This window comes from the organism of the source record quoted next, unplaced genomic scaffold (assembly GCF_019419815.1).
Source record: "Pyrus x bretschneideri cultivar Hongxiangsu unplaced genomic scaffold, Pyrus_bretschneideri_v1 Contig20, whole genome shotgun sequence".
Classification (NCBI taxonomy): Eukaryota; Viridiplantae; Streptophyta; class Magnoliopsida; order Rosales; family Rosaceae; genus Pyrus; species Pyrus x bretschneideri.
The window spans coordinates 2,725,987-2,751,727 of NW_025999502.1; the positions used below are offsets into that span (position 1 = coordinate 2,725,987).

Sequence of the window (25,741 nt, forward strand, 5' to 3'; positions counted from 1 at the left end):
TTTTCTTTGCGTGGGCGCAAAGTAGTGAGTGAAGCTAGACGCTACATGATGTGACCAAGATTTGTTGATGAGTTTGGCTGATGAGGACGTTTGAGCGGGAAAAATGTGGCAAAATCTGGAAAGTCTGTATTAAGGTCTTGGGCTAGAGCGTCATTGGGCTTCTTGAATTGAATTTGCTAAATTCTGACTGGCTGCTCAAAAACGAATCTCTTAGGCCATATTGGTCCCAAAGAGAAAACTAAAAATATTCGTTTTTGAGATATTTTGGGAATTAATTAATTGCAGCTTTTCTTTACGTGGGCACTAAGATAACTAAAAAAAGCTTTTCTTTGCATGGGCACTAAGATAACTAAAAATATTCGTTTTTGAGATATTTTGGGAATTAATTAATTGCAACTTTTCTTTGTGTGGGCGCAAAGTAGTGAGTGAAACTAGACGCTACATGATGTGACCAAGATTCATTGATGAGTTTGGCTGATGAGGACGTTTGAGCGGGAAAAATGTGGCAAAATCTGGAAAGTCTGTAATGAGGTCTTGGGCTAGAGCGTCATTGGGCTTCTTGGATTGAATTTGCTGAATCTGACTGGCTGTTCAAAAACGAATATCTCAGGCCATAGTGGTCCCAAAGAGAAAACTAAAAATATTCATTTTTGAGATATTTTGGGAATTAATTAATTGCAGCTTTTCTTTGCGTGGGCGCAAAGTAGTGAGTGAAGCTAGACGCTACATGATGTGACCAAGATTTTTTGATGAGTTTGGCTGATGAGGACGTTTGAGCGGGAAAAATGTGGCAAAATCTGGAAAGTCTGTAATGAGATCTTGGGCTAAAGCGTCATTGAGCTTCTTGGATTGAATTTGCTGAAGTTGACTGGCTGTGGATTGAGAATGAACCAACTGCTTAACCTTGAGCATATTTTCTGTGAATGAGGCTTATGCTTGTAAAGGGCCTTCAACTTTCTTGGAGACTGGAAAGTCTGTAATGAGGTTTTGGGCTAGAGCATCATTGGGCTTCTTGGATTGAATTTGCAAAAGCTGACTGGCTGTGGATTGAGAATGAACCAACTGCTTAACCTTGAGCATATTTTCTATGAATGAGGCTTCTGCTTGTAATGGGGCTTCAACTTTCTTGGAGACTTAAAAATATGTAATTATTGGAGTTCTTTGTTGTTGTAACTTCTCAGATTTTGAGGGTTTTTTTTTAATTTTATCCAGACTCAAACGTTGTTCGTCGTCTTTCAAATCCCTCTATACTCATGGTAAGCAATGGGCATTGAATTTAGTATTCTTATATTCTAAAGTTACTGAATTTGAATAACTGTTGACATTATGTCAATTCAATAGAATCTAGATGCAAACTAAAAGACTTATTTTAGCATATTGATTCACTTGCTTTGATTGATTTATGAATTTTTTAGAAATGAGTGTGTTAAATTGTGGTTACAATTTCAAAACCGCAACGAAGCAGAGCACGGATATTCTTACTTGTTCGTTCAAAAACAAAAATAACTATTTTATTTGTTACTATTCTTTTCCTAATTTTTTCATAAAATTAGATTTTTTTTTAAATAAATAATGATTTACTTCATAAATCACCTGACGTTATATTATTAGACTTGCGACGGCACTTTCAAGAACTATTTGTAATAAAAAGTAAAAACTGAAAACTATAAATACTGCCAGTTCATCATGTCTCCTCATCTTAAAATGTTATTTACATCAAGTTCTGACTTGACAAAAAATAACGAGGGAAAAAGGAAACAAAAATAAGTGCCACCAAGCCTCTCAACATTTCTCATGAAATCTACCTTAAGCAAAACTGTTAATACCGTAACCGCCTAACCACCGAAGCCGACAGAGTCACCGGAGTTGGGACCGCCTACGTGCTCGTCCAAGAAGTGCATCGGTTTTTTGCAACATTTACTTTGGCTTCGAATGTGTCCACCTCCCCATTTTCATCGACATTATTTTCCTTTTCTTGTTAGCCCGATGCTTCTCTGCTATCCTCAGTTTCCTCTTAGCATTCCGCATGGGATCAACGACAGCCAGGCGCTTTTCTTCGTTTTTCCTCTTATCCCTTTTCGCCTTGAGATTCTTCCTGATGTCACCGTAAACTAGTACAAACTTTTGGGTGCCTAGTTTCTTTCGTATGCTGTCAGTAACTTCTTGTGCTAACTGCTTCGTATTTTCTGGTACACAAAGGAAAGCAACTGGTCAGATAGCAATTGAAAAACAATAGGAACATGGGATTCAGCCAATATGCCGTAAACGAAACTAACTTCAGGTTTCCATGACACTAAACCCCTCGAGGATTCGACCAGAAAACTACTTGAAACAATGGGGTAATTTGGTTTAGGTCACAGAATATTTTCAATGTTAAGATTGGGCCAATCAACATTTTGTGTTTTCCAAAGGTAAATGAAGATAAATTTTAGCAAGTGGTATAGGGGAAATGACCATCGCAGATATGACATGCAAAGAGCACGAGTGCAAGCTATTTACTGAGGCAACGGAGCCAATAGCTTTTGGGATATGCAGGAGCAACTTTCTACTCATATGCAACAAAACTGGGCATTGGGAAATAGCATGAGACAAAAAAACTCACCATGAATCACTCTCCCAGAAAATCCTTCGCAAACTTTATACAACGGCAGCAAGATTTCATAGGCATAAAGCCGGCAGTCTTCCTCACTTAAATAGGATGAAACTTTTTGAAAACTATCAAAGACAATTTTCATCTGCATAGAACAAATCACAATTACAATATAAAAAAATTGATGGGAACAGAAAACACAGGCGAATGACAATATTAACCTTAGTAATAGCTGTTGTAGAAAATATAGACAAATAAAAAATGCTTGGTATGCCTATGCTAATAAACATTCCCAAATATCACCAAAAATTTTAGGAAATCAGTCCTTTTGTACAAACCTGAATCGCCTCCATTTGAAGGGCAGTCTTGCCCATTTTTTTGAGCAGGTTAGAGACGAGCAAGTATCGGATATTCTTAGAGGCGCTTTCATCATTTGGGTCGCATATACCAGAGGTAAGGGATAAAAACATGCTCCTTCCTTTTCTAGCATCGAGCAACTCAAAAGCTCGAAGAAAATGGGCTTGCTCATGCTGTTCAAGGTTGGACCAGAATTGATGTGGATCAGCACACTCTGTTTGTCCAATCAATGAATGCACATGACAAACACTGAACGCAAGATTTTCAGTAATCAGATTGCTGGCAGCATCATCATTGAGTTGTGTCTTCATTTGGCAGCAGAGAGACGCAGCTATCATGAAAAGTCTACTTGGTCTAATAAGATAGTAAATTCCTAATGGTTTTCCATCGTCTTTAGAGGCGGCTTTGGCAGCATCAAAGTACAAAGCTACAAGGCGACTGGAAATGCAGCGTAACCACATGTGTGGATGCAGAAGTAATTCACAAATTGCTGCCCATATATCCTAAATTTTTGAAAAAGAATGGACTTGTGAGAGAAAAAGATTACAACAACTTCAATGTCCAGAGAATAAGTTAAGATTTATCTACCATTAGCATCTTTTATGATAATTTACAATGAATGATAGTATGTTTGACAAACTTGAACCCTCCTGTTTCTGATTACCATAATATGAATTTGCACTTTGTTTGAGGAACTTTTGATAAACCATATTAGATACCACCAACATTAATCACATGGAATATGACAGAAAATTAACATTTTCATGGTAAAAAATATCCGTAGACATCAAAACCGTATTCTGAGATGGTTATATATGTATGAGAGATTATGTAGGATTTTATTTTTTCTTTCTTTCGAACTAACTAGATTCTTAGATTTCTAAGTGACACTGACAAGATCCACAGGCAGCATAGACAGTCCAAGATTTCTCCTACATCTAGAAACTAAAAGTAATAGGATTATGAATGCTCCCACTATAGAATCTCTTTCTAGAAATGAAACTTAAGTGAATCTTGCTTTCTTTATGTAAAGTCGAAAACATGGAAATGAAACTTATCAATTCACAGATCACCTTCCACCGCCCCCCTTTCTAACTAAAAAAGAAAACAAAAAATAACATGCAAGAACCTTGTGCAACAGTGTATCACATACAACTATACCATATGAAATATTTAGGGGAAAAAAAAAATGAAATGTTTATGATGTTTGTCTAATAACATACCTCAAGATCCCTATCAAAGCATAAACTACGAAACTGATGCAGCATTTTCTCCAGCATAACTAACGAATAATATGCCTCCTTCCACAAAGGAATGCTAGTTTCATTAGAAAAGTCTAGTTGCTCATCAGTGACTCTATCAATGGCAGACAGTAAGATACTCTTAGTCGCTGCCAATATTCTGTTGATATGCTTAAGAAATTCTTCCTCCATGTCTTCAACTGGCAATAATTTATTGACATGCTTCTGAAATTCTTTATCCATGACTTCAACCAGAAGTCCCAAAACCTGCCAAATACACAAGGGCATTAAGCAAGAGCAATGCGGCACACCCCACCAAAAGTAGACTTACTAATATCAGGATTGGGAATACAACTATGACAATCTCCTCGACTATAGGATTATAACGTTTGACACTATAACATGAGATAGCACAGACAGATATAAGGACGATGCAGACCAAATTTTTGTACACAGTAACGAGTCCCTTACCTCAGCAAAACACATGCAGCTTCATACAAAACCTCAATCAAATTGACGGTCATTTCTACGTTCTTTTCTTACTCAACAAATTCCAGAAGGAAAAGTTTAAGCGAGCTTTGGGGTATAGGACAGAGAATTGGGCATATTGTATCAGTTAGGTTCCCCCCACACACCAACCACTTTCTTATAAAAGTTTTAGTAACATTAACATACTGAAATCTTGCTAGAGAAATATATCTGAAACAATAGTGTTTCAAGGTTTCTATTCTAGATAACACCATTGCATATACCTATTCTGCGGTAATTAATTCAATAAACTAATTGTTCTCTACAATTGGCGGGGAATTAATATGACAAGACAGTTCACAGAAGAAGAGCAAGAAATCATAGCATTCAAATGAGAAGACTAAATAACTTTAAATTTGAGAAGTTAATGTGAAAACTTTGCCTGTGCTGCAGCGCTCCATAATTGCTGCTTCCCACCCAAATACCAAGATAGGCTGTACTCAAGAATGGAACGAAATGAATGTGAGCTTATATAGCCAATGAGACATTTTATAGCAACTCCAGCCAAGGAACGAACTTCATTATCTTGATCATTAGCCAAGCAAATCACCAAATGGACAAAAAAGGTCTGTGACTGCTCATCTACAACGTTTTGTGGAAATTTAACAATAATTGTGTGGAGCATCTCAAGCACAGTTTTCCTTCCACTTGAATGCTCATACCTGCAACAAGAGTCAAGCCATCATCAAAACACAAAAATAAGGAAAGACAGTCTTCCAAGTCACTATTAGGCACTCACCTCAGATTTGACAGCAGAAAATCCAAATGTTGTTGCAAACGTTTTGTAGAGAGACGATATTCAAGTAAGAATTGCAATAAAATCTTGCTACACTTGTGACGAATTGGTTCTACTTGACTTGTTACCATCAAATTTGCAACTCTTGTTACAAGATCATATATCTCAGGAACAACTAGCCTGCGGTTAACAATTGCCTTTAGAAGTGAAAGAGCAACAAACGAGGGATTGCTTTCAAGATCAACAAACAATGGAAGCTGAATTAGCAGATGTAGCTGATCGGAGGAAAGAGTGACTTTGGTGCCGCGCAGAAGTTCTGTTAACAACCTCAGGCATGACTCCATTTGAGAACCTCCAGTATTACCCGTACTTCCAGCAATACCAAACAGCGCGGCTTTAATACTATCTGCCTGAGATTCGATGGCAGGTAAAGGCAACCTGACCAGTCGGGTGAGGCATCTAAGTGATGCAGATACAACATCTTCATACTTGGATTTCAAGCACTTCCCTAACAGTACGACAAAAGGATCCAACATCGACAACATTTGTTCATCAGCTTTTCCCAATTTCACATTCTTTATGCGTTTCAGAAATATCCCAAGAGCAAAAACTGAAATAAGATGAGAACATACTGATTTACCACCTGAGACACCCCACGAGGAAATATCTTTTCCACTCATAAAATTTCGCCGACGTCCATTTACCCATGTAATAAACAAATTCTCACTCTGACCATTTTCTTCTTTTATTCCATCTTCGATCAGGCCATGTACGAATATAAATAGGTCTGTCTGGTCAACAGTTGGATTGCATTCAATACCAGCACCTATGTGAGTTAACATACTTTCCAATTTTGTCTTGGTTTTTGGTGTCAAATGTTTCTCGAATTGAGCTGTAACAGGTGACAGAAGCTTCAACGCGTGGCTTTTGAATGTTATGCTTTGAGAAATCAATTTCAGGGTTTCAAAAGACTTCTGTTTCTTAGTTTCTTTCATCTTGGAAGCAATCTTTTCAACATCTTTTTCCTCAGCAACATCTCCAAGAACATCATTCGTTACAATACAAAGGAGATCTTCCAAACAGTAGTCCAATTTTCCACTAATTGGAGTAACAAGAAACTTCGACAAAATAAAGTTTAGTGTGTATCCCAGCACATGTAACTCATATCCCCGTTTCAAGGTAGCTCGCAAAACCTTGACTATAAAATGCAAGTATTCCAGCCCCAACTCCTTCAAACAAGCAGCCAAAGCGGACCTAGCTTCATCACGGATGCTTTCCAATCGATTCTTCAAAAAATTTGAAACTCGATGAACAATGCTAGGCAGCTGTGAGTCCATTACATCTCCAGGAAGCAACCTTAATACTCTTAGTGTAGCAAGACTGATGTTAGCATTGACCTTTTCAGAATCACTCAGTAACTTTTGTATCTTAGGCAGCACGACTTTTTGAAGGCAAGTCTGTATTTCATTTACCGAAACAGAATTGCTACACTTACGCAAGATTGTAGACCCAGTATCAGTGGTCCCTGTGTTGGAATCATTGTCCAAGGAGTCTTTGGCATCTGAAAAGTGAAACTTGTCCAAGATGGAACAGATTAGCCGCAGAAGGAGCTTTTCTTTATTAGGATTCTTGTTCATCTCATTAAAGCATCTCATCAACAACGAGTAGTATGAATTCCATTCCATGTGACTCGAAATCGAAGCAAGGGCCTCTATGCACATATTTTTGACATGTTCTCCTTTTCCTTCATGCTCCTCCAACAACATATTGAAAAAAAGGGGTACAAACACTTTCTTTGTGATGCCCTGGGAGAGAGATCAGGAGAGTAGACTTTAGGGACTGAGTTGAAAAAAATTATGAGAAGTGAAACAAATCGAGAAATTCTATTTTGAGAAGAAAAAAAGAGGGAGAGGAAGAGAGAGACCTCTGGCATGTAGCTGGTACTGATAACATTCCTAAAGCGTGTCAATGCCCTTGCTCTCCTATGTTTCTGCAGAAGCAAAAGTAAATATGTGAGAACAATTTTGTCACTCCTTTTCCGAACAATTGCTTTCTCTGAAATGATCAACGATTGGTTTACAAAAAGAATATTGCAAGTAAAGATCACTTTTAACAGTAATTTCTGTTTAAAAAGATGACCCAGAAAGAGCCATAGTAGATATAATAAAAAACTCAACCTGTAGGTGAACGATATTGTTGAAAAAATCTATTTCAGCATCATCATCACAAAGATCCTTCAATGAACCCAGATTTGCCACTTCTGGTAGATTTTTCACCATTTGTCTTAGTAAATCAACCCATTCCTGAAACACACCAAATAACCATAAATAGTGTGAAATTTATTAAGCCATGTAGCTTGGAGTTGCAATAAATCATTATTCCTTTCTTTTGCTTTTTTCACCCCATTTTTTGCCAGTAATTGGGCATTTCTATGAAATTTGAACACATTTTGTAAGATTTCTTAAAGATTCCATTGGCAGCGACTCTCTGCTTAGCTGTAGTTAGAGATGCATGTGCATAAGCAGGTATATGCAGATTCTGTTAGTGTATTTACAAGATTGTGTGATAGTGCAGATTTGACGTTGTGTTTCGTTGCCATTTATATACCGTCAGACCTGAAGGAACACAAGAACAACTTAATACCTTTCTGACAGAAGTTCCTCTCTTCAAAGCATTGCCCATATGCTTCAAAAGAAACTTGTTTGTTATTCTCTGAATGCACGCTCTGGTCCAACAATGATCATCAGATGCTGACATCTTGTCAGGCATTTCACAGTGGTCTACTTGGCCAAGAATTAGGGCAGCAAATTCAACAAATGAGCGCAATGAATTGTAAGCACTGTGCCTCAAGATTAATTCTTCAGACGACATGTCATAGACACAATGAGACAAAATGACTAATGCATGATCCTCTGGGACTGTATAGAAGATATCAACACTGATCTTTTCATAAGCATTGACAACTTTGTCATAATCAAGGCTACCCAGTTCAGTAACAGAGGTTGCATTCAAGTCCTGTAACAGTTTTGCCTGCATTTGTTTGAAGAGTTACGAGAAAATAAGGACAACATAAAAAAATAACAAAGCCAATGCAATACTACTAAAAGAGAAAAAGGGCCACACGATACCACAAATTGAACAGAAGGGTCTGCTCTAGCAACAGCCTCAAGAAGATCACAAATAAAAACACGTTTATCTAGATCAGTAGAAGTAAGTAGTGGAGATACTGCATTAAGAATTTTATTTGTAATCGCATTCCCCAGTATTGGAACCATATCACGAATTACTTGCACTGCTTCAAAACAGAAATCTGCAAGATAAATAGAAGATTTTAAGTTTTGCAGGTGGAAAATTTTCACTAAGTACAAAAGCTGAGATTTCCAAGATAGTACTACCTGAATTCTGAGCTCCATTCGCTAAAACCGGAAGCAAGATATCCAAAAATTTCCTGGCTGGCAAAGCATGTTCTATATACTTAGGTAAGAACTGAAAAATTCTTTTCTTTGTCTCTCCTGGGTGTTTATATAATTTCCTGGCACAATAGTAAGTGATGGAGACAACATATCAGATGACATCCTTTCCTTTCCACAAAATTCAACTGGAAAATGACCAGTGCAGAATGTAAATGAAAGATGAGGTACAAGGGTAATGCAGAAATCCAAATAGGGGCAAGGCTATCAATTCCTAAATACTATATGGGATCTTTAAAAAGGGAGACGATTTGAATCAACTTGAAGCACTGACTAGGCCACAAACGTATTCTAAATTATAAGATCAAGGACACAATCACACTTAACAGCAAGAGATAATCAACTGAGTTTATCTCGTGAAAGTTAAACAAATATTCCAAATGAAGACTGGGAAATGCTACTATCGTTTATCTAACTTCATTTTAGTACTAATAGATAATACATGGTGGTAGCCAACTCAGCATCAACTAGGCAGCAAGACAGTAAATATGCCTGCTTCAGACAAGGATCCCAAGTCCAGTCAACAAAAGTGCAACAAACCATTTGAAAAGATAGAACCTTTTGATTATGACAAGAGAGCATCCCAAAGGTATTATGCATATTTGATATGTAAAAAGTTTTGGGCACACCTTACAATGGGTCTCACTGTCTGTACTCAACCCACAATATATTTCTTAGGCATTTAACAACCGAACAATGTCATTCAAGTTTCCATGTTGATTTTAATCATCTTAACTGAATTCTGATTTCTGAAGCAAAAATACCTATAGAGTCAATGTGATAAGGGTCATAACTCTTAAGATGATATAAGCATCAATAAAAAAATAGCAAATCAGCTGCCTATGAACTAGCATCCGTCCTAGTTCCAAACTAAGGTGACTTTAGAAAATGGATTCGCACAAGCAACAGAGAAAATGCGTCATTGCAAGCACATCAAGAAGGCGGCAAGTCTGTTTTATACTTTCGTATGTATGTGTGTGTGTGTGTGTTTTTCCATGTACACATAAAATGAACCATATTACCTCTTGGCAGCATTATTACTTTGAAAAAGACAATGCAGGTTATCGATGAGTGCTTCAAGGTTTGGGAGTATAACTCCTTTCACAGCACTATCTTCATCACCCCACTCGTGATCAAGAGTCAACAGGTTATCAACAAACTTGAGAACACAAGATACAATAGCTTCAGATGTTGATGTGACCGTTAGAATTGAGAGTATATCAGGAACAAGTTTTTGTTCCCTGCAAAGTAGTGGTACAAGTTTTTGGCTTCTAGACAGCGCAAGAAAACAAGAGAAGAGCGAACTAGGTTTCTGGCCGCTAGATCCTTCCTGCTTGAAACGATCAATTAAAGGCTTGACTGACACAAAGAATAGGTCCCAGAACTCACTACTAAAATCATGATCTTCATACTTGTTGAGAACGAAGGAGATAATTTTCAGGCATAAAGACCTGAGATCCCTAAGCTGCCCCAAAGCTGGGGAGATCTGCAGATAGACCATAAATTTCTCAGTAAATTGCAATAAATTTGTTGACTCAATTTGCAGAAAGAAAACAAAAGTAAGTTTCATGTGCCAAGTAACATAAAATTAACTTCCTGGAAAATGGAACAAAACCAAGAAGGCAACCAGCAAAAAAATTTTACATATATCTTGCCATAAGAAAAACTAGTACATTGTGGTAACAAAAGATGTTTCTTTCGTGTTTTGATCAAATCTAAGCACATGCATGTACGTACAAACACTACAGAAAAAGCAAGGACTACAAAAGGACAAATATGAACCAACCAAAATGCTCTTAGAAGTGTTATAAGTGTTCGCAAGGCAGTACTTTTTCACTCTACAATTTGTTGATAAAATCGAATATAGATAGAATTCTGTATATGATATGAAATTTAACAAAACCGCAAACAGCATCTCAGCATAACTGGAATTTTGGAAGTCAAAACGCTTGAGCCTCATTATGACAAATATCAGATCACTTTAGTTACAGCCCTGAAGAACATACTAATAAAAAAATATTATCTTGTCACAAACATGGTATGAGTATTAGGCATATATACAATTTTAATAACATTGAGTAATTTTCTGTGGTTTCAGACTAAAATAATGGAAGCATATATCTATTAACTATACAACACAGTAAACATTCCACTCAAGACTTGGCATCCAGTAAAGTAATACCAGTTTGTGCATCATTGGACAATATTGTGTCACAAAATAAAATAAAATAAAATTGTAGTAGTATCAAGATAGTGGACATCATCTGCACGACCTGACACAAATCATAATTCATAAACTATAGCTTTGTTTTATCTGAAAATAGATGGACACATGAAGTATTACCGAAACATTAGTCTCCACTGCACTATCTTTTCCAAGCAAAGTACGGTTCACATCCAGATTATTTTCCAATGAAGATCCCTTGGCCTTCCCCGCCTCTTTGGCCTTTGCCACCTCAATACTTAAACTGCAGCTTTCTAATAACCGGGCAACACATCCCATAAGAAAATCAAGAAAGGGACCAACACGCAATATATCAAAAACTCCAATGATATCTTCGATCACATGCAGAAAACCAGATCTTTTCTTCCAAGACAGGGCTGATATACTGCTAACAGTGAAATATTTTAAGAAATGCGATGCCTGAAATTCGGCCAGAGAAACATTTGGCAAAGTCCAAAACCAGTTTGCAGCACCATCACTTCCCATTGGAACAATTTGCAAAGGCTTTACCAACAATGCAAAGAAAAGAGGAAGTTCTTCAACATCAACTTGAGATATGAAACCAAGAACTGACTTCCGATGATTTACTCCTGAATGCTGACACAAACAATAAAGAAAGAAAGCAAGTCATACATGGTAATATAAACTGCAACAATGATGCAAATGAAAAAAGAAATACAATGATGCAGCACATACAAACTCGCACACGTGCATTGATCTGCTGGAAATATTCACACTCCAACTACATAGAATTGACAAAAGAAATATGGAGCTTTCGGAATTGTTATATCATACATAATACCAGTCCACACAAAGCCCCTTCTATGGATATCCTCTATTTTATAGAGGAATCCTACATTTAAAAACTATAACTATATGAAAATATACATGCAAGCAATCTACAGACAATGTTGAGAACTACAGGTCCAGAATGATTAAGAATAAATCATATTGAAAGTTCAAACATACCTTCTGATTAGCATGTTTCTTCAACTTGCGGACTTTGGGCATCAGAAGACGGATAACTATAGGCACCAGGTAAGCTCTGTGATGTTCCTCAATTAGATTGGACTCTCTGGATAAACTCCACGTTGTTAATTCCTCTCTCAAATTATGAAAGCTGGCTAGGTTTTTCAATTGTTGACAGTATGGAAGCAGGAAATCATCTTTCCATATGAACAGACAATCAAGAACCTTTGTTTGTATTTCATCATCATTTTCATCTAAAAGTCTGACAAACAGGAAAATATATAAATAAATAACCAATAGGCGAACCAAAGGACGACAAATGGAGAGTCTACATATCTGGAATTTGTACCAACCTAATTTGTAAAACGTCTTTAAGGAACTGATTTTGATAGAAGGACTTAAGGTTGTGCATCAGTTTCAGCAGGTTTAACCATTCTTTAAGGACACCTTTCCACTCTTTGCCTCTACAAACACTTGCATTGAAAGACCCGATGCTGCAGCTACAAGATAAAGACAAATGAGCACACAAAATATTTTGACTAAAGCCTGTTCAAGTTCACAATATCCAAGAGCAAGTATTCACTAACAAACACAAATCCAAGTAAGAATTACCTTCTAAAGTCTTCGCAACTGTAGCCCACAAACTTCAAAAACAAAGGTAAAATCTGGCGAGACTTAGATTCAATTAGGGTCGGAATTCTTTGTAAAGACTGGAGCAATGAAGATAACACGGCCGCAGAAGGTGTACTAGTAGATGTGGAATTAACACACAAATCAAAGTGTCCGAGCAGGCCTGCAAAACAAAAAGAGGATAAACCTGAGCATACAAGAGAACAACTCGATTGCCATTCAGAGTTGAATATACATGATAAACTGATGGGTATAAGTCATCCTTGAAAACCGGGTTACTAAAGAGTGTCCATGTGTTTATACTCTACACAATAAACAGCTTAAAGATACCTAGGGGATGTATATTCCAACACACCCCCTAAGCGGCAAGGCTAGTCAGCTCTCCCCATCCGAACAGGGCGAGTGCCACCAAACACAATTCATCCTTCCTGTCTACCTATGATAATACAATGTCAAACCCATGGGTAGAACTGCTCCATGAAATCCAGCTTATAAAGAAAGGGTTCTCGTGTGTTTGTACACCATACATCCCAAATGTACCCTTGCAATATTACAAAGGAATCATGTCCAACCAATACAATGAAAACTTAAAGGTTGGATATTGGTCACAAAAGAAAAACAGAGAAAAACTGAAGCAACTTATTACCAATATTGCACAACCTGCTTATGAGTACCATAAACCTTCCAGACATATTTTTTTTAATTACCTGGACAATGAGAATTTCTTAAATTTATAAAGGTTGTCTGGAACACACAAAAATTAAGAAACATAACTAAATGACCATAGGATAATTAGAGTCTGGATATTCATTCTGGATATAAAATATAATAGGAAATATCAAGTTGTTACATACCAATTGACTTGTTGGTCGTCCTAGAATTTACTTTGTCAATTTGATCGAAGGATGCTTGAAATCTCGATTGGCATTGTTCAAAATAACTAACAAAATTTTCCCACACAAGTCCAATGTTTTGGCTAATCAGAACTGCAAGGCACTCTGATGCAGGATTCCAAAGGTAACTAAACCGGTTATGGAAGATACCAATCATCCCATTCAAAACAAGGGGCAGATAAGCTTCAGCTATTCTACCAGCAGAGAGGGCCATCTGTATTCTAGAAATCAAGAGAGTAACTTTCCTGCTGGTAGAAATTGAAAGAGGAGTTGACTCAATGGAGAGAAGGAGAGCAAGAACCTGACATTTGAAGCGAAATCAATATGGAAGTTCATAAACAGAATATTGATTCCAACACGAATAGCATGAAGAAAGAGAAGCATACATTTAAGCTGTGTTTATCCACATGACAAGTTGGAGAAACTTCAGTTCTCATTTTCTTTGCAACTGGGTAATCCTCTGTGAAAGTATTGCAATTTAGAGTTTCAAAGTGGCACAATATTCGAAGAGTGGAAGCGCGAATCTCTCTGTCTGACTGGCATAAATTATCAGCAAATATGTCTAAAGCCTCTACAGCCATATCTGCTTTTAATTCTGGATGATATGTTCTAGACTCGGTGTCTCCTTCCATCATAGACCTACTATTTGTAATAGCAAGAGGTCATATAATGCATGATTTTATACAGAACTGATTTATAACTCAATACCATACTTAACTTTTAAAAAGGGGAAAAATCTACATTACGGAAATAGTCATACCCGTACACCGAATCCAAAAAGTCAGCAACAGCAACCAACACTTGTGCACATGATTTGTGTCTTTTTCCAAGATGCAAAAATCTGCTTGTTTCGTCAAGCTCAGATTTTTTACCACGTATCATTTTGTAATAGGAATTCAGGGTAGCACCAATTAGGCTCTCCCAAGTGTGCTTAGGAAAACCTGCAACATTGTCTGCAAGAGTAGCACATGAACAAAATGTCAAGGGCTAGAAATGGTCCAGGCATATCTGTAAACATTCCCTAAATACATCACAAACATACTTAACTCAACCAAACCAACAGATCAAACCATCATAGTCATTCAGACAAAGAATATGCGGTGAAAATAATAAAATAGTAAAATACTGATAAAAATAACAGTGCATTCTAATACACCATCTAAACACAGATTCTCCTTCTACTCAAGTTTAAAAAAACGATATATAAATAATATATATATATATGTATATATATTACACTTGAAACAGAAAGGGACAGGGCATCAAAGAATTATCAAGCAACAAACTAATAATAAAAGATGAGGTAGTGTACCAGCTTCAATCATCAGAATTTGATCATATGCATTTATTAAATCCTTTAACAAGGATAAATCATTTTCAGATTCTACTACTTGGGGAAAGCAGTTGATGGTTCCCCACAGCAGAGCCAAGTCAACTTCAAGAATTATTGTGGATGATGAGTCCCCATTTCCAATACCCTTTAAAACCCCAACCCAGTTGTTGATAGTCCCACGCAGAAAATCTTGAATCCTTGAAACTCTTTCAGGTGTTTCATCTAAGAAGGTCAAGCTTTGGATTTCCGTTTGCTGTTTTTCACAGAAGGTGAGTAACAAATAAATAACATCTTCCTGGGAAGTTTCTATTAAATCATTCATCGCCCTGAAAATTCAATTAAAAATGTTAAAAGCCAGATAATAGATATAATACAGAAACACTCTAGAGAAAGTTAAAATATCGATCTTACCTTAAAATGTTAGCTCTGAAGATATTTACAATGCAAACATCCTCTTTTAATAATTCTCGAACAAAACCCAACAAGCTGTAGCACCAAGCTTCATATGTCAAACAAACTAATCCAATAAAAAGAGAAAAACAGAAAAGCAACTCCAGAAACCCAAAGACTTTGTTCGAGGCAGTACCTTGGGTTCTTTAGATCAAATACAGGAGCCCACTGCAATGAACAGCTAGAGATGGTTGACATATCACTTAAATTGTGCAGTCCCCTAAGAATACAGAGCATTAACTCTAAAAGCTTATCAACAACATCAGATGAAGACTCCTCTGTCATTGGAATGCCCTTAGGCATGACCAACCCCACAATTTCAATCATTTGTTGGTAATCTGTCAAATGTGGCAGTACAAAGAACAGACAAACACATCATTACTTTCTTCTCTTTTTTTTTTTTTTTGGCTAAAGGGAATTATATTAGGAGAGGGAAAAAGCAAACAGAGAGGCTGGTCCAGCATACCAGACCAAACACCCCAGCCACAACAAGGAACAGAAAACCAACTAACGAAAACAATCGACAGCCTAAAACACAAACACATCATTACTAAAGAGCAAGGAATGCTTGACAGTAAAATAAAGGACTCAGGCAAACAAAAACATTCTTATCACTCACCAGAAACCCTTTGGCCATTCTTAACTTGCACAGTAGAAACAAGCAACGACAACAGGCGGCTTAAACGTTCAACACCTCCATTAATCACAGAGTCAGTTATTTCCCGATATAAGCAATTGAACATTAAGTTCAATTCCTTGGAGTCCAAATCCACACATAAACTTTCTAACGCAGACTTTAAGACTTCAAGAACAGTCTCTGAACCTGCAGGAGAAAGAGAGAGGGTCAAAGACAAGCAAAACCAATATAACTCCCAAATATATAGTTTATGGTCCAATAATATTTTATAAACATACTGCTGCATTACACATAACATACAAATTGAAGAGAGAACAACAAAGTCAATGTACAAATGAACAATTAAACCCAAAAAAACATATAATTTAGATTTTACTACCAACATCATTTTTCCCCTAAACCACACAATCATTCTCACATAACACTTTAGCAAGCCATAATTGCTAACATACTCGGGTAGTCTTGGATTAGTATCAGATGAACCTTGACCGACAACAAAGTATTCATGCATCAACTGTGAATATAGAAACAAAAAATACACTTTTACCATAAACAATAATTAATAGCAATATGATATAAAAATAGGTAAAAGCATAGTGAACAAGCTTTCCACTAACTCTACATCAGTGAGCTTTAAAATCCAGCTACCCTAGACATTCAATAACATCCAAAAATATATCTAATCAATTTTTCAAGACATCTAAAATAAACGTACATAAAGCCTTTGTTTAGAGAAAAACTTGCCTTCGTTGAATTGTTCACCAATGCAAAGTATCAAGTCGTCCATCAGGAAATGCAACACTCTCTCAGCTCTAGAATGGAACCTTGATGAGGTTCCTCTCATGACAAAATACAGTAATTTACTGACTCCCTCTTTTCTAGTATCAGTTGATTTCTTCACAACTTCAAACATGATCTTTCTGACACCTGTGCCAATTCAATGAGGACAAAAATTTATCAATTCCCATTAAAGGAACTTACTTCAAGTCTTCAACAGAACACTAGAATATACGGCAATATGGCCAACAATTTACTGTTATCTAAACTAAAATTACATATCCAGCTACAAGTGCTTAGAATCATAAAATATTAATTAAGACATAAAGGAAGTCAGTTTTCCATCAGATGTATGTAGTGCATATCAAGTTAGAAACTACAGATTATTATTCATTAATCACAGTATATCACAAATTTGATTGTATCATGGGAAAAACACAAACATCTAGATGATAATTGTCACCACATTAAACATGAGATGAAGAGTCAGTTAAAACACATAGAATTGCATTGTTTTGAAGTAAAAAAAATGGTCCCTCAATCATTCAAAATAAATAAGCTATAAAGCATGCTTCAAGGGGACCTGTATAGAGATAATCCTACATTTCCCATCAAAAAAAAAATCCAACAGGCTAAAAGTGAAAACATAAAATATGCAAGGTTGTACCTTCTTTAAGTTGTTCAAAAGGTGCATTTCTCAGCAAGAATGAGACCGCTTCTGCCATAAATTTTTGGATGTGATATTTTGGATAGTACCTCAATTTTACAGTAACCCTGCAAAATGCATGTATATATATTATATACATATATTTATATATATCATAAGAACTGAGATTATGAGAGGAAAGAGAGTAAAAATGCATCCTCACATGAAATTGCAATGTAACAATCACTTATTCGTACAAATTGGACCAAAGGGAACTCAATACCAAAATTTTCAAAACTCAAAGAAAACACTAACTAAGCCTGATTAACATATTTTTCAAATAATCTGATATTTCTCAAAGAAATATTTTCACCATCAAATTCTGAAAGTTAAAATAGACATATTTTTGTCTACAATAAATGCACATGGTTTGCTTCAACGTAATAATCAAAATAACTAAGTGATACAGGAACTTACTTTAGTATATGCTTAATCTTTTGTACAAGATATTTTTGTAAGTACATCATAATAGATGACCAAGATGTAAAGATCTGCACAAAACCACCGTACACTATGAGTTCATGTCGAAATTAAAATGCCAACCTGTAAACCTAATAAAAATTAAAATTAAATAACAATCCTTAAAATAAATTGGACCTGCTCAATGATCTCTGGCTCCCTATCTGTACCACTTTCTAGAAGAGACACTAGAGAATCAGCAATCCTCGGCAAGAAACTGGAAGAAGAAGAAGAACGTGACCATAAATACATGCATCAAAAGCAAAAGGGCATGATGGGATTCTACAGTACACTGGAGCAAGTCGCCTTGAATATTCAATACCAATTAAGGAAGTAAAAGCAACAAACAACAAGCAACTACAAGTTAAATTCATTCTAAAGGATGACAAAACTCACGGGATAAAGTCCTCCAGGAGATCTCTTGACAGAGCAGCGATTAACCTGCCCAAGAACACAGCTTATTGAGAAAGAAAACAAAAATCTCCAATCTCGGAAAACATTAAATTCCAACTAAACAATCAAATATCTCAAAAGGGTTGGCGTCAAATAAGCTAACATACGTGAGAATGGGCTCAAGCGACAGCCTTGCATCCATCTGTAATCTCGAAACGAGTTCTGAGATTATGGTTTCCTTGTGCAACAGAATCAAAGGCAACGTTTGGACCAACGGCGTCATTTGCTCATAGAAAGAGATGAAATCCTCAGCCGTGTTCAGTTCCTACACCCGAATCAGCAAAACAATCATGAAACCAAAAACCCAGAAGAAAAAAAATACATATACATATACACACATATATACATATGGAGAAAAATCTTAAGCAAACTTGAAGAATTACCCTCCATTCGATGAGGCAGTCCCGGAAAAAAGTAGAGCCCTCATGCGGCTCCGACTTAACTTTATCGAGGCTTCGGAAAACATCGATTTCTACATCATCAAGTCTCTCAGAGAAATTCTTGAACTGCAAATACAAAAGCCAGCAAATAAAATTACCAAAAAAATAATTTGAAGCATGAAATAAGACGAACAAAGAGCTGGAAGCTTCAAACGGCGGCGTGAGAAAGAGGGCTTACAACGAAACGGCGGCGTCCGGGGGATTTGTTGAGGGACTTGACGGCCTGAGCTTGGGAGAGAGTGGCCATCTACGATGCACAGACACGGCACATCGGCCGCGTATCGCGTGTCAGATACGCAAATGGACACGATACGCTTCTGGTACGGTCGGATACGCGTTGGATACGTATCTGGATCAACAGATACGGCGTTTGACAGATGGATACGGGTATCCGACGGTTTAGATACAGGTATCCGACTGTCTAGATACGGATATCTGCACCATGACGCAATCTGGTGGAAGGACACCTCGCAAAGAAGATGACGCAATTTGATGGAGGAAGGCGTCGCACGGAGACGACCCGATCTAGTGGAGGAGGCTTCGCAAAGAAGATGACTGCTGAGAGCCCTTCTCTCTGCTTGAGAGTTTTTCTCAGCGTTTGTCTGAGGGCCTTATTTCAGTGCAGATCAGGGGGCGCTGACCCTAGCTTCGGCTGGGGTTGGTTAGCCCATCTGTCCTTCCTTTTTTGGTCCCCTCCTCCTTCCTTCGGCAGAGTTTTCCCCCTGCTTTCTATTTCGTTTTGCCCTTTTCGTCTTCTCCTACTGGCGTCCCTCCTTCTCGGTCATCCACACTCCAATCTTCAGTCACGCTTCTCTGAGATGGTGTGTAGAGCTTCGGTGCATGCACAGGCTCGGGTGACTCAACACCACCACCTTCTCGATGTCTGCCTCTGTTGGCACTGTTGCTTGTGGATCTCCACGGGCTTCTTTCTTCTGGTAGCCGGAATTCCTCTTCTGGTTGCCTGATTTCTACTGTGGTGGCTGCGTACAAGGTGGTGCTCGGGGTTGGATGCTCTGATCGTCGGGTTGGCGTGCGGTTGGAGGCATGGAATTGGGTGAATCTCGAAATACTGTTGCAGAGGCGGCGGCTGTCGAATTCTTGGTTCTTCCGGCGTTCTTATGGTGTTTCTGTTTTGGGCCCACGTTGTGGGTTGGGCTTAGGTTTTGTTTGCTGGGCTGGTCCTTTTTGTTTGTATATGTACTTTTGTTTTTGGACCTTAGTTTGTACAGGTTGTAAGTTTGTCTGTTTCTTGTGGTAATTTAATTACCTTTTTTCCAAAAAAAAAAAAAAAAAAAAAAAAAAAAAAAAGATGACTGCTAGGTCAATATGCCGTTTGTTTGTTTATGTAGTAAAAAACGACACCACATTATTATTATTATTTTATTATTTTAGGGTTTAAATGAGACTAAAGCCCAAAACTACATAGCCCACCGAATTTACACCACTACCATCCTTTCTTTTTAAGAGTTTGAATAATATAAATTAAATTTTGAGTAATTATTTTTTTTATTGTTATTTAAAATATATATTTTAAATATATATGTATTATATAAATTACCGTATCCATGCCGTATCGTGTCTTAGTTTTTAGAAATTTGATGTATCCCCGTGTCGTACCGTGTCGTATCCTCGTGTTCGTGTCTGTGTCCATTCATCGTAGGTGGCCATGGTGGACTGAGAAAGCAGGTGGAGAAGAAGGGGGAGGGTTTTGGTTCGGGGAGGCTGCTCGCCTCTCTTCTTCTTGGAGTTCAGCAGCGCTGCTGGTGAAACTGACCTTCGACTTTTGGAATGGGGTTTAACAACCCGAGAAGGAGGCTATTTGGTTTTGGGTCGGGGCAGGTCGGTTTTTGAATTTTTGTTTTTAATTTTTTACTGGATCGGCTTCAAAATGTAGGCCGGGAAATTGGGCTCAAGAATTGCAAAACTCACTTTCAGCCCACACCTAAAAGTGGGGCGATTGCTGAGCCCCAGTTTGCGGGACTGCCCGATCAGACAATTTCTCGCCCGACCCTGAGCCCGAGTTTGATCTAACATCATGTTGACGTTAGCATGACGTCAGTCGCGATCAAAACCCAAATCTTCCGCAACCTGCCATTATTCCTCTCTTGTGGAATCCTCGTCGCCGCAGCCTATCATTGATTCCCACCCATCATTATTAGTCAAACAGAAAATGTAGCAGAAACAGAATTTAGAGAGAGAAAAAGAGGGGGGAGAGAGAGACTTACGCGAACACAGAACTATGGAGATAGGTCTCATTGAAGCCTGACTATGAGGGTGAGGTGGTGGTGGTGGTGGTGGTGGGGTGAGGAGGAGGGTGCCATGGTGGTGAGGGGATTCGAAGCATAATTATACAATAGTTACGTAGAAAACATTAAAAGTACACATGCATGCAGTAAGAATGAATGAATGTTATAAAAACCATATTCCTTTTAACATTGTGAAATATCAAGCTTTCTAGATGGGGTATATGTTAGAACCAATCAAATGTTAAGTATATATTATACAACAATTTGCACAGTTTTATTTCGAATGGTAAAACTCAACAACAAATACAATATATTAAAACATAAACACTTAGTGTAATTATATATAAAATCACAAATCACTGACTTGTTCTTTGACGATAGAGGCTTGCAGAAGCAATCTCCTAAGACAGAAATTCGTCCCTACGCCAGTGCAGCAGTTCGATGGACGTCTATCTTGCAGGATACAACTATCTAATCTAAGTTCTTGCACTCGAACTTGGATTCTTAGCGAATTGGTTGTGTGGTTCTCAGCGAAATATGGAGGAATGAATTTGGAAAAACTTAATTGTAGTTTCTGATTTTATTGCCATATATATAATGGCATAATGTGAACTTATCCAACCATTCATGCTTATCAGTTTTTTAAAAAGAAAACCGAATGCAACTGTTAAAAACTGAACGTAACTGTTCAGTCAGTTTTATCCTTTCAGAAAAAACTGAATCCAAAAAATCAAAAACGTAACTTGTGTTTTTCGTCCATCCGAGCCCAAGAGCCCCAAGGCCCAAAGCCCATCTTTGACATTTAATATATACACCCAAACTCTCCAAGTCTAAGGCCCAAGGTCCATGGCTTTGGCCCAATTCATTTCAAACTATAAGTGAGTGAAATCACTTATAAAGACTTAGTATGAAAAGGGTTTGGGTGATGTGGGACTGGCAGTCCCACATAACACAAGTTTCCAACAGTATATATACGAATGCTTTTGGTGGCCTTCATTTAGTTTATTACTAATATGACCTCAACCATTTGAATTTTTTTTACAGCCCTCTCACTCGAACATATAAAGCTAGTTTGGTATTGTTGTGTTTGTTAACAAAAACTGCTACTAGTGTGTTAAGAATAAACATATGTAAAATAAAGCAATTGAGTGTTTGGTAAATATTTTTTGTAAAACTGCTTTTAACGAAAAAAACAATATTGAAGTGTTTGTTAAATTTTATATAAACTATTATGACTATAGTAAATGAATAAAAATGGTATGATGTTGGAGGTGATATAGTAATTTAATTTTTTGTATCTATAAACTTTATCTTCTCTCTTTACAGAAACCATCTTTATCTTGTCTCCCTCAATAAGATTATCATGAATTTGAAAGATATGGATAATAAAATTGATGATGAGGATCAATCTTAGATTTTGTTGTTCTTTAGCTCCTTGGTATGCGAATTTTGTGGAAATCTTGTGGCCAAACTAAACTCAAGTCAAAACGAGTTATTCTATCAGTTGTAGTTAATATATCTTGACCACCGCATCAGCTCGATGTTAAAAGTATTCTCTTTGTGTGGAGAATAGAGTTAAAGAAAAAAGTATTTGGAAATTCGAATGATGCTCATTCTGAGACTTTGGTAGCACGAGGCAAAGATAAAGAATATGGTTTAAATAGTAATAGAGGAAATTCGAGATCTAAATCTAAGACCAGAAACAATACATGCAATTATTGTCGCAAGGAAAGGCATTGGAAAGTTGATTGCCTTAAACTCGAAGATAAATATTATAGTTCCTCCAATTTTGGTACTAGCGCGAACGTCGTTGACAACGCCATCAAATTTGTTCTATGATGAATGTTCGACTGCACCAAAATTGAAACAAGGAATCTTGTGTTTTAGGTACTCTTGAATCTCTCTGCTACACTTGGAGATTTAAGAATTTGTAACAATTGTTTCTTATGATTTGAAAAATAATTATTGGTAGCCTCTATGTAGAGTGGAGTAGCAAAATTCTTAGGGTTGTTAGTTGCCTCTTCATCAATTTTTATTTTTGGATATTGGTATAGTTCTGTCTTTTGGTAAAGTTGTATTCAATGAAGGCCAATTTTTCAAGTTCTATGAAGTTGTGATAGTGAGACACCACATTATTTTGGAGACACAATATGTAATTGCAGAATAATTGTGTAGAACCCTCTTATAAAAGGCAAGTTGTATGTACCATTAGCATTAGTAGATTTTAAATGATGAAAAAATAGCTTTAGTATACGAACGGCAATTCTTCGAGAAATAATTGTATATCAATCATCGATTAGATAAAATTACATATCAATTAAGCATACAACAAACCATGCGGAGGCAAGCACTGCACAATAGTCCATTAAGACATTCTGTCAAACATTTGAAGAGCAGTGTTCAAGGGATGCATAGAAACTCAAAGTGGTAACTCTTAAGGCCTTCAATGGTGAATTCACTCAATAATTCAAAATTTTCATGTCAAATTACAGTATGTTTGTCAATTGTATTTGATATTTCTTTGTGAAAGACAATCATTTTGTTATAGAAGTGAAAGATAAACAAAGCTCTAAAGAATTGGAAAAGCAAAAATGTCGTTGAAGTAGTTGGAGTCGTCATTCGATTTGCAACCACATTTAAAAAAATTGATTAGCTTATTCACTTTCCTTTTGTTTATGGGTGATTTTTTTATCAATAAATGTTTAGTGTTAGCAATAATTTCAACAATATTTATAATCATGTATTGAGATATATTAAGACCAACTCAACCCTGGCCAAGGCCAGTACTTTTAGGCCTTTGCCATTTGACCTTGGCAAAAGAATTGGCCTGAGCAAAAGAAAAAAAAAATGAAAAATGAAAAAACAAGATCTAGGCCACGACCAAAACGAATAGGAGCCACCTTTGCAAGTAAGTTCCATGTTTTGCCCAGCACAACGACGCACCAAAGGGCCCACCACTGACAGGCCCGTCGCTCACCATTAGCTGCTTTGCATAGCTAAAATCAATGATCGTCAGTTGATCAACAGTCATATTTCAAAAAATAAAAAACGTTAATTTACTTTTACTTGTAATCCAACAGCTGTGATCAAATGAGTTAAAATATAATGGTAAAAAGTGATCCAACGACCCAAATTAAAATCTAAAGGTTGTGATAATTTAAAAAAAAAAATTATTTAACTCAAATTTCACCCCCAAAACACTATAAATACCCATCCATTTGTTCATACATCCACTTGTTCCACACAAAATATGTGAAAGTGTGGTTCGTATGTGTCTATTGTGTGATTTTTCATACTTTATTTGTCAAATTCTAGTCTCGGCTCCGCCGTAGCATGATAAAAATTAAAATTAAATAACAATCCTTAAAATAAATTGGACCTGCTCAATGATCTCTGGCTCCCTATCTGCACCACTTTCTAGAAGAGACACTAGAGAATCAGCAATCCTCGGCAAGAAACTGGAAGAAGAAGAAGAAGAAGAAGAAGAAAAACCACGTAGAGTGACCATAAATACATGCATCAAAAGTAAAAGGGCATGATGGGATTCTACAGTACACTGGAGCAAGTCGCCTTGAATATTCAATACCAATTAAGGAAGTAAAAACAACAAACAACAAGCAGCTACAAGTTAAATTCATTCTAAAGGATGACGAAACTCACGGGATAAAGTCCTCCAGGAGATCTCTCGACAGAGCGGCGATTAACCTGCCCAAGAACACAGCTTATTGAGAAAGAAAACAAAAATCTCCAATCTCGGAAAACATTAAATTCCAACTAAACAATCAAATATCTCAAAAGGGTTGGCGTCAAATAAGCTAACATACGTGAGAATGGGCTCAAGCGACAGCCTTGCATCCATCTGTAATCTCGAAACGAGTTCTGAGATTATGGTTTCCTTGTGCAACAGAATCAAAGGCAACGTTTGGACCAACGGCGTCATTTGCTCATAGAAAGAGATGAAATCCTCAGCCGTGTTCAGTTCCTACACCCGAATCAGCAAAACAATCATGAAACCAAAAACCCAGAAGAAAAAAAATACATATACATATACACGCATATATACATATGGAGAAAAATCTTAAGCAAACTTGAAGAATTACCCTCCATTCGATGAGGCAGTCCCGGAAAAAAGTAGAGCCCTCATGCGGCTCCGACTTAACTTTATCGAGGCTTCGGAAAACATCGATTTCGACATCATCAAGTCTCTCAGAGAAATTCTTGAACTGCAAATACAAAAGCCAGCAAATAAAATTACCAAAAAAATAATTTGAAGCATGAAATAAGACGAACAAAGAGCTGGAAGCTTCAAACGGCGGCGTGAGAAAGAGGGCTTACAACGAAACGGCGGCGTCCGGGGGATTTGTTGAGGGACTTGACGGCCTGAGCTTGGGAGAGAGTAGCCATGGTGGACTGAGAAAGCGGGTGGAGAAGAAGGGGGAGGGTTTTGGTTCAGGGAGGCTGCTCGCCTCTCTTCTTCTTGGAGTTCAGCAGCGCTGCTGGTGAAACCGACCCTCGACTTTTGGAATAACAACCCGAGAAGGAGGCTATTGGGTTTTGGGTCGGGGCAGGTCGCTTTTTGAATTTTTGTTTTTAATTTTTTAC

General features: G+C 37.2%; 1 protein-coding gene across 4 annotated transcripts; it reads right to left on the minus strand.

The window, feature by feature from the left end:
- Positions 1 to 1,665: 1,665 nt before the first annotated feature.
- On the minus strand, positions 1,666 to 25,610 carry LOC103948763 (small subunit processome component 20 homolog). Of its 4 annotated transcripts, none has more exons than XM_048583844.1 (31): positions 25,475 to 25,610; positions 25,240 to 25,362; positions 24,964 to 25,121; positions 24,800 to 24,844; positions 24,519 to 24,597; positions 17,959 to 18,032; positions 17,503 to 17,609; positions 16,803 to 16,985; positions 16,041 to 16,244; positions 15,558 to 15,759; positions 15,383 to 15,457; positions 14,951 to 15,297; positions 14,399 to 14,591; positions 14,025 to 14,280; positions 13,600 to 13,939; positions 12,728 to 12,908; positions 12,469 to 12,609; positions 12,116 to 12,377; positions 11,267 to 11,743; positions 9,945 to 10,408; positions 8,848 to 8,984; positions 8,581 to 8,762; positions 8,096 to 8,482; positions 7,630 to 7,755; positions 7,377 to 7,442; positions 5,456 to 7,257; positions 5,099 to 5,378; positions 4,171 to 4,455; positions 2,929 to 3,450; positions 2,603 to 2,735; positions 1,666 to 2,186 (listed from the first exon to the last, which is right to left on the minus strand). In XM_048583844.1, exons 1-31 carry the CDS (start codon positions 25,541 to 25,543, stop codon positions 1,918 to 1,920), a joined length of 8,169 nt encoding a protein of 2,722 aa, XP_048439801.1. In that variant the 5' UTR covers positions 25,544 to 25,610; the 3' UTR covers positions 1,666 to 1,917. The 4 variants fall into 4 exon arrangements, with proteins under 4 accessions (XP_048439801.1, XP_048439800.1, XP_048439802.1 ...); XM_048583843.1 differs by lacking the exons at positions 24,519 to 24,597; positions 24,800 to 24,844; positions 24,964 to 25,121; positions 25,240 to 25,362; positions 25,475 to 25,610 and adding exons at positions 18,139 to 18,217; positions 18,397 to 18,441; positions 18,561 to 18,718; positions 18,837 to 18,959; positions 19,072 to 20,099; XM_048583845.1 differs by lacking the exons at positions 24,519 to 24,597; positions 24,800 to 24,844; positions 24,964 to 25,121; positions 25,240 to 25,362; positions 25,475 to 25,610 and adding exons at positions 18,139 to 18,217; positions 18,397 to 18,441; positions 18,561 to 18,718; positions 18,837 to 18,959; positions 19,072 to 20,098 and having other exon boundaries at positions 14,025 to 14,277.
- Positions 25,611 to 25,741: the final 131 nt, after the last annotated feature.